Source organism: Mytilus californianus, unplaced genomic scaffold, assembly GCF_021869535.1.
Source record: "Mytilus californianus isolate M0D057914Y unplaced genomic scaffold, xbMytCali1.0.p SCAF_1, whole genome shotgun sequence".
Taxonomy (NCBI): Eukaryota; Metazoa; Mollusca; class Bivalvia; order Mytilida; family Mytilidae; genus Mytilus; species Mytilus californianus.
This window is the reverse complement of record NW_026262581.1, coordinates 121,139,386-121,149,176: the sequence shown is the minus strand read 5'-3', so window position 1 is coordinate 121,149,176 and position 9,791 is coordinate 121,139,386. Positions and strand designations below refer to the sequence as shown.

The 9,791-nt window shown below is 30.7% G+C and overlaps 1 protein-coding gene across 1 annotated transcript; it reads right to left on the bottom strand.

Moving 5' to 3' along the window:
* Positions 1 to 1,620: 1,620 nt before the first annotated feature.
* LOC127714445 (doublesex- and mab-3-related transcription factor dmd-4-like) lies at positions 1,621 to 3,658 on the bottom strand. The gene is made up of 2 exons (XM_052220506.1): positions 3,307 to 3,658; positions 1,621 to 2,694 (listed from the first exon to the last, which is right to left on the bottom strand). The coding sequence occupies exons 1-2, from the start codon at positions 3,656 to 3,658 to the stop codon at positions 1,955 to 1,957; spliced, it is 1,092 nt and encodes a 363-aa protein (XP_052076466.1). The 3' UTR covers positions 1,621 to 1,954.
* Positions 3,659 to 9,791: the final 6,133 nt, after the last annotated feature.

Below are 9,791 nucleotides of genomic sequence, written 5' to 3'. Positions count from 1 at the left end.
TTTACATTGTAAACATGCAAAGAATATGATACAAAATGTGCATGCAAGTATACATCCATACAACTGGTATGGCAGTTAACAGCAATAAGCAACTTATCTAACAACGCAGAAAATAGACCAAGAAAATAATTCTCAATTTGTATTGAATAGGATATTAGTGTGTGACTTAATATATTTACATTGTGTCATGTCGGGACCTTTTATAGCATACTATGCGGTATCGGTTTTGCTCATTGTTGAAGGCCGTATAATGACCTCTAGTTGCTTAAATCTACGTCAGTTGGTCTATAGTGATAGTTGTCTCATTGGCAATCATACCCTGTCTTCATGTTCTTGTATTATAAGTCGTCCAACTGTCACTAACTACTGACAAGCGCCTTAACAATATGGCATACTCAAAATCACCTGGAGTTATGGATGAATACAAATGATAAAACCAATAATCTTACATGACCACCCTTCTTCATCAAATTTAAATTAACGCTCTACTCCGTAAAATTTTGAATAAAAATACAACCACATGAACACGTATGTGCAAGGTTCCTAACTTAAGATAGACACAAACACATGCATGTGGTGGACTTGTATCGGTTTTGTGAATATTCGACCGAACGAAATACTAGCAAAATCATAACTAACAGGAATTCTGCAAGCAAGATTTAGTCTGAAAATAAAATAATTTTGAAAGAGTAAACCAATTACAGCATTAAATTATAATCATGTAGACATTGTGTATTTTAAACTGTCACAAGTTATTAATTAGTTTGTCATACTTCTTATATAGATACATTGTATACAATTTTGAATATTGTAAATGTTGTATGGTTTGTGGACAATTTAATCCCGTGTTTAAAAACAAATATTTATCCTCTTAGAAAATTCCAAGTATCTTTCTGTATTGGATAAACGTTACAATTGGTACATAACAGGATAATATAAAGTGTTAGTGTGTAAGCAAATATTTAAAATGAAAATATTACAGGGTTTACACGGAATTTTGAGAGAGCACAATTTGTCCGGTTTTCTCAAAATGAACAATTTATTATTTCACTAAAGGGTTTATAATAATCATATTTAATATTATAATTTTTTTCTCAGTAAATTGTCGAAGATAAGTATGTTCAATTTCAATATAGTATAAATTATTTATTTCGACTAGAGTCAACCTCGAGGAGTCAATCAACGGCGGCAATGACGTCATTTTCAAGTCTTTTCAAGTATCGATAATAAATTTGCAAGCTCGCCCAGAAACTCGAATGGATTGCAAAGTGCTTCATTTTCAAGGAACATTTGAACAGTGCTATATTTATTTTCAGGAAAAAAATGTTTTACCATCTTTAACAGTTAATGATTTGGCCTTGCATGTTGCCACGTTAGGGTATATAATCGTGTCCAGTAGTTGTTTTTCACATATGCATGAAAATGCAACATGCGTTGTAATCTATCAAATGTGAATAGAGGAACTTAACACCCTCTACTTAAATGCCATTTTCTAACACAACTGTTGTAAAAGTTCACTTTTATACACCCAAATGATATTCGATATAAGATCATACAAAAAATAATGAAATTTGTTGACATTCAAATAGATTTTTGGAATATGTTTATTTATGGCTAATTGATTTAATATTGAATAAATTATTAATTGAATAATATCATCATGCGTTAACTCTGCCTAATATTAAAATTGTAAACATAGAATCGTAATTACAGCTATGTGTTCTAACAGTGTCTTCCATGACTTTAGCACTTTTGACTGTAAAGGGCTTATTAAACACAACATTTTGTATTTTCTACAAATAGTTATTTTAATACAACACATTATTCACATTTTTCACACATTGCTATTTGAAAATTCAAGATGTTGAGCAAAAACACCCATTTCCTGTAATAATTTACTAATGTTTTAACTGTTTTAATTATACTGTATCAACATACAATTTGAATATTAACTTCAATCTTTATCTTTTCCATGATCGTCCCATGAATCCGATCCATTTCCGGTTTCTGACGTTGGCGATTTGTTATTTTTATCACGGTTTTCTGTATTTAAAGAAATTCCACCATACCCGGTTTTGTATGGCTGGACACAAAACGGCGATGCAAAAAATCCAGGCAGCTGACTAGAGTTCAGTGAAGCGTAACGAGAATACGGATATTGTGCAGGTGACGAAAATAAGTCCATCGACCTCAAATGTGGAGAATAAAACGACGTCCCATAAGAATTTGACGGAGACATGTTTTGACTGAATGCTGAATGTAGTCCATTAAATGATAGAGCAGAAGGAGAAGAGAACGGACTGAATGCTGATCGCATCGATCCTAATGGCGAAAGTTTATTCATGTCATAGTTTCTCAATGTACTCTGAAAATTATGAGATCCTAAATATGGATGGTGCCTGAAGTCTTTTTTGATTGTAGAACATGTCTGCTGTGCTGTCATGTTTTCTTGCGTCGAAAGAAATTGTTCAATGGCTTTCACAAGATCACCGTTGCAACCTTGTAAAACAAGTTCTAAAACTGACTTCCTTTGAAATGGAAATACTCTCTCCAGTATTTCTAGATTGTTTAATCTCCCTGGTAGAAATGTAGTTGGTGCATACTGAGTTGTCTCCTCTTGGTGATACTTGTCGCCACTGTCTACGGACTCTGGAGTTGATGAGTCTATCCGACGTTCATTACCAGATTCTGTACCTAAAATCAAAAGGAATATTTCTGTTATTTGATAGAAATATTTCATATAATATCAGTCTTAAAACAGTAAATTAGTCAAATAAATTTATAAATAAAATACATTTTATGGATTAAATTTATGTTTAAATACATGTTTAAAAATAAATTAAATAAAATAAAAGTACTGTGTTTTCAATTAAGATACAATTACTATAAATGATATTTAATATTAAACTTGATATTTTTTTTTAAATAAATAGATATTGCAAAATTACTGCACTACTTATTTATACTTATTATTCCTTAAGTCCAGAATTTATATTACTTTCAAATAAATAAACCGTGATGTACAATATTTGATATGGGTTATTTTTTCAATTTTAACTGAAAGTTGTAGGTCATCTTTTTTTCAGTAAGTGACTGGTAGACAAGACTGAGACAAGTACAGTTTCAACAATGGAATCAACAATGGATTCTTGTAAAAAAAAACACTAGTCACGATATTTACCACTTCAATACTGCAGTAAAATTTTGAACAAATTATTTTCATAACTATAGATCCGTTTCTTTTTGATGATAGGTTTTTGTCGTTAAAGAATATGAATAAAATAAACTTTTTTGATTAAAATTTACCTTTTTCCTTTTTTTCCTCGTCTGTTTTGGATTTCTCAGGAGGAGTAATGGCTGAAGATCCCCATAAAGGTCCTTGTGTCATTACCGGTATACCATGCTCACTTGTACATGCCCTTAAACCTAAGGCAATGGCATCTTCAGCGGCCTGTTGTCTCTTCAGTGCTACCTGTGCTGCCATAACTCGTTGTCGCTCGGCAATAAGATTGCATTTGGCACAAGCACATTCCTTGTATTTACAATGTCTTTTGTGTCCTTTAAGCCATGATACCATACCATGATTCCTACATCGGGCACACTTGGGCTTTCTCGTCCCTTTCTCTGTTACGGGGTACAATGCTGTTATCGGATTCATTATCGTTTCCTATCAACAGTTTCACACGTTTTTAATTTTATCATTCAGCACTGAGATGTTATAACCAAAATCATAACTCCGCCCAAGTTAGAATTATATCATTAGATTTGTGTTAAATATTTACTTTAGAACTAAGACGGGCTGTAATGTAAATACTTGAGATTCACTGGAAGTGTTTTGGTATTGGTTAGAATATTTTGACGAACCTCCCTGATAGTAATTATAGAACCATATTGAACACACTTGTCATAATAGTCTAATCATTTTTACCCTCTATCCACTTCATTTGTTTACATTTCTTCTCCTTTGACAGAGTTACAGTGCGTTATTTCACATAATTTGCATTAACTCCAATCTTTTAATCAAACCGAGGAATAAAGGTATTCATAACAAATATTAATTAGGTAAATAAACCTTAATTTTCCCAAAAGACGTATCGATAAACACACCTGATATTTCATGATAATTTGTCTTCAAATTTTGAAGAAGAAAAATTTTAACAACAAATATATAAAATTCATGTTCATGAACTAAAATGTTACTATTCTTTAATGCTTCAGGTTCTTCGTTTATTTATTTTTTTGTTATTAATCCATTTCATTTCTTTCCTTTATTTTTCTCTTCTGGAAGTACTTTTAGAAAAAGAAGAGACATAAAAGGCTTACTTCAGTTAACTTATTATTTGCAAGTAATATCGACAATATGGTGATATAGATACAAAGAATGGAGAAGGCATTCTAACTTTGTTTCTCTACTGTGTCGATTTAATTTATCAGAATAAACCATTTAAGGCGTCATATTTCTAACCTTTCTATACAAACACTAACATGTTGGTTGTAAGTTCCGAATATTTTTTCATTTTAAATGCGTAAAATATATAGCGTATTTGGAATATAATTAATAAGCTTTTTTATGTGATTCTTTTTTTTTTTATAGTTTTAGGAATAAAACCATACGGCCCGCTATATATTAATTATATACCGATTTTTTTTCAAAATTTCAAAGCATAATGAACAAAGAACATGATGGTTGTCTCTTTAGGTTATCTTATTGATCTCTTATTAAAGCATCCTGTATTATTTTTCATCAAACTTAAAATTTGATTTAGGTTTTAGTTATTTGACTCATTAATAAGTTCACATATGCTCTTCAACTTCGTACTTTATTTGGACTTTTTAACTTTCTTTTGATTCGAGCGTTCCTGATGAGTCTTTTGTAGACGAAACGCGCGTCTGGCGAATAAATTTGTAATCCTGGTATCTAAGATCAGCTGATATACAGCTGATAAAAGTCTCGAATTTGAATATACCGGATGTGCGAAAAGTGCGTATTTTGGAAGTAGTTTAACAGTATATTGTCAAATAGTTTTGGATTAGCAGTCTTTAAACTTGATTTCATACTGAAATGCAACCCCCACCCCTCCCCCACCCTTTCTGATAGTATCATTGCGAGATTGTGATTCCATCAATTATATCTAGTTTCGTTCGGTTTCGTCGATATAAAGAAATGACTGTAATAGCTCAAGCTCAAACAACTATTGAAACTGCTAAAAAAACTATGCCCTTTATTCAAATATCTATAAAAAAAATCAGCTCTACAAATTCTACAGTGACAGAGAGCTAGTATATCAACAGTCGAACAAGTCTTAGTATGGACAACATTTTGTTACTATTGTAACTGTTGTTTATCACGGATTTTCATTCGTTTAAAGTACTGTATCATGCAAAAAAGTCAAAACCGATCTTTAAATGCATGCTTCAAAAACATAAACCAATTTCTACCAACGTATTATCAATTAAGATCCTATTGAAAGAGGAATAACAATTGCGATTTGAATTTTTATAAATACACTTTTAGGGAATGAATACAATGTTGAAAAAACCCAGATTGCAGAAATCAGAAAGGAAGTGAACAAAATAGTGTCAGTTTCCTGAAAATTGAAATGTTTAGAAAAGGCATACCACATCTTCTTATATCTATATATAGTTTAAAACTACAACTTGTATCATATTACAACATACAAAAAGGAAACTCTTTTAGAATTAATTATTGGTTTTGTTTTTGTATTTACAGTATCTCTTATTTTTTCTTTGAAGAAAATGTCACATCATTGAATAGAAACCAATGTTGTAATATTGCCGCCATGTATGCTAACACGAGGATCTCCCAATCATAATACCTACAAAGGTTCAACCATTATTGCCTTGTACATTCTGAGGCTACAGAATATGAAAATGACCACTAAAAAAATAGACTCTATCCGACTTTTTGTCTTATAGAAACACAACGAGAAGCTTTTTAATAAAATAAATTTCATATGTTAATTAAGCTATGGCTTATTTCGAATGGCCACGTTATTGTAGAGAGGAAGTTAAAATGCAATATAATGCATCATAACCTCTAAAACTCGCATCATCTGGAAGCGAGGAAACTTTGTAAAGGGTCTCTCAATTGTCATGTGATAGTTGGCCTTGCAGTTTCATATCTATAATCAATCAAGGCAAAATAAAAAAAAATATATATAAAATTCCCTTTGACGGCAAAAATTTTAATTTGTCCAAAATGAAAAATAATGATGAATTTATATAAACGATCTTCAAAGGCCCAATCCTGCTAAATGTATTGAATGGTCAAGTAGTTAAAATGGAGACGGTTAAAATGATGCCTCCTCAACATGTTTAATGTAATAATGATGATTGGTTGGGGCTTAAAGTGTAGTGGCAAATATTAGATACATATCAGAACCAAAAAATGTTAGAGATACGAATATGAACCTGCATTGTTCTAGACATTTGTAAGTCGGATTTTCAACATGCTAGTTCATAAGGTAACAGTCCCCATGCAAGAAGACATGTCACCCATACCCGCGCGAGACCAACGAGAAGATGGGTTCAATGTAAACCTGTGTAACACCTTTGACGACTTGTTTGCGACACCAGAATTCTTTAAGAAACACTCCCACATCCATCCTAAAATTTCGTTGAATTTAATCAGATACTCATGGTCATGTTTTTACTCGATTGAAAGCCAATAAGGAAATTCAAAAAACAGTACTCCTGAGTTTTTTCCATGCAGTTTGGTCGAGTATTTTCCAGAGAAAATTTTGAACATGTGGAAAGAAAGCCATTTTTCATATATAAGATACATGTATTGAAAGACAAGAATAATACATCCCTTTGATACAAACTTTTACAATTTAGTAGCTCTTTGTTTCGTGAAATGTTTTAAAGTGTAAATTTATAAAAAGTAAGCATGTGTGTTTTCAGTAAGGTCTGATAATCATTTGGAAACGTTTAAAACAAGAGTTGATTTGCTCAGTGTTTACAGAATTCTTCAACGTGTAGATTTGAAAATTCAGTACATTTTTCACGCTTTTCTTCTTAGAAAGCGCAATACAACTGACACCAAAAAATGTTAAGCAAATTATAGAGTGTCAATTGAGTATTTAAATAAGTAATACTTTGCGACAGGATACTTTTTATTACTATATTCATTTTTCACACATCTTAAATACACTGGGCTTGGCTGGGCGGATCGAGTACAATAACCTGTTAAAATGGCGATTCAATACCGTACAATCAGTATTCCAATAAAACAGGGTAGACTTACAAGTGGTTTCGATGTGCAGTTTGTCGTGTATCAATAAATTTCTAAAACGGTTAACAAATTCTCAATGGAGTTTTTAAGAGTAAAATTAATTCTTTTCTTACCCATTTTCTTAATAAAGGGAAGCTTAATTAGATTCTGTGATATCAAATGAGGATGATTATAGTTTTTAGCATTGTGTCATTTTATGTCAAAAATATAATTTTATTTTAATTTAAACACCTGAGCAGGGTTTTAATTCGAATGCAAGATAAACGACAAAGACACAAAAAGTGAAAAAGAACAAAATGCTGAACTTGTAGAAGGCGGAGTTTTTCTTAAATTGAGATGTCATTTTGTGTAATTTTGAATATCATATTTTATGTAAAATTTCATATTTGATTTGTTAAATCTAATTAATTTTATCAAATTACAGGCTAATGGAACGGTCGCCGGGTGTAACATTAGTAAAAATTATACATTTGATAAATTGAATTAAATAAAAGTGAATTGAATTATAATTATTCAGAATATATATAGTCAGATAAGTCGTTAATTTGATTAAAATAGTACATTTCACATTGTTCAATTTAATTATGAATTATTAAAGGCATTCCTTTGCTTTTATATTATAACCTGTTTGCATGTAATACGCCATGACCAATCAGTAGGGATAAAAGTATGATGCACCTTTTACGTAAGTCCATATAATTCATCAAAGGATCTTTCGAGCCTTCTCTTGATTGATGTAGATTATATAGATATCATTACACTAAAACTTTTACACCTTGTATCATAATCAATTTGTACAAATTGTGTACGGTAGTTTGTAATATGAGTGCATATTTGATTTTTTCATAACAACACCGAGGAAAAAACACAAAAATTTTACCACCAATTTCCATGTGCAGGGTCATTTAAAAAAAACCTCTGTGATGTTTTACTGACATTAATACTGTTAAAGTTTCATATGCAAACTTTCATTTTCTGTTGACGTTATAGCGCCTTTCTGAATAAAATTATAACTGTTTATTGACAGCTAAAAAAGCGGTTTGAAGTATTACATCTGAAACAAAAATGAAACAGGAAGGCTATTCTAAAACAAAACATAGGGGTAGGCCAGATTCCCCTGAATTCATTCCACAACTGAGACATTTGTAAAATGCCTTTCAATATTTTACTAAAATTCCCAGTATTACAGTATACTCTAATATTTTAACAACATTATGATGTATTCCTTAATATTTTACTGTAGATGACTCGAAAATCTATTACAGTTTTGAGTATTTATATAAACAAGATTGACATTTTTAACCCAAAATAAGATAGCTAAAGTATAAGAAGAGGAGAAAGAACACACGAGGGGATCAGAACCCGTGTGTCTAATAAGTGTGGTCTTTCAGATAAAAATAATTCATTTTGGTGTCGTGTTCGCTCCGTTTCAAGTTTTCACAAAAAGACTAAAATTTGCAATGTTGCATGAAAATTGACTGAACGTCGCTGTGTTGTGTTGAATTATATTTTAGATTTATGGATATATGTATATAATTGTTAAGAATCCTTTGAATCATTTGCAAAAACTTTCTTCAAAATTAGGAAAAGTTACCTTTAGCATAATTATTGATACTTGTTGAAAGCCATTATTTAACACTTCAATACTAACATCAACTTCCCGCAACCATGAGTTAAAGATATACATTGGGACGGGGGATGGCAATTTTCTCTTAAAAAAAAAACTAACATATTTGATACATGTACAAGTACGTATAAGGTTTTAAAAAAACATTGTAAATTGATTAAGTTAGGTGGATTGAGGATAAAAAGAATATCTGTGTAAACTTGATTTCGTGGTTTTAGCAAATTCTGCATGCATTGCAACCTAAAGTGAATTATATGTTTGCTGAAAACCTGACTGTATGGTTTTCCTTTTCATACGAAGTCAACAAAATTAATAATGTTGAATTCCTAGTCTTTTATTACTAGTAATTTAAAGTCATGCTACTTTGTACTTTAAACGCAGAATTCATTTATTTATTTTCTTATTTTTAACAAATATATATATGGCAATTTTCATATATATATATATATATATATATATATATATATATATATGCTGTGAACAAAATGTCTCTTTTAAAAAAAAAACCTGGAAGTATTTTGTCATGATATTATCCGTTCCGTTGATATTTAACCTGATACAATATAATGAAATAATACACCTTAATATTTACTGTTATTATATCTTATGTGAATAAAGTAATAGTATCAGTATCCTTTATGCAGAATTTCATTTCTTCAGTTTACTTTCAGATCAATTTAATTGATTTAGTGCTAATTTTCTATGTATATAATCTATGTATCTTTTGTTAAATATTGGTGATTTGATGAATAAATGAGCAGTTTCGGCGCCAGAGAGTTGTCAAACATTTGAAACGCCATTTTAAACAGAATCGGCAAATATTTGCTCATCTTGAACACCATATAGACCAGTTATAATATAATGGTTGCACAGCTAATTAAAAAACTTGTATCCTACTTAATTATTGGT

Coding starts and splice junctions, on each gene's coding strand:
- LOC127714445 (XM_052220506.1), bottom strand. CDS start 3,658: ATGAATCCGATAACAGCATTGTACCCCGTAACAGAGAAAGGGACGAGA. Junction 2,695..3,306: donor CGAGGAAAAAAAGGAAAAAG/GTAAATTTTAAT, acceptor TTTTGATTTTAG/GTACAGAATCTGGTAATGAA.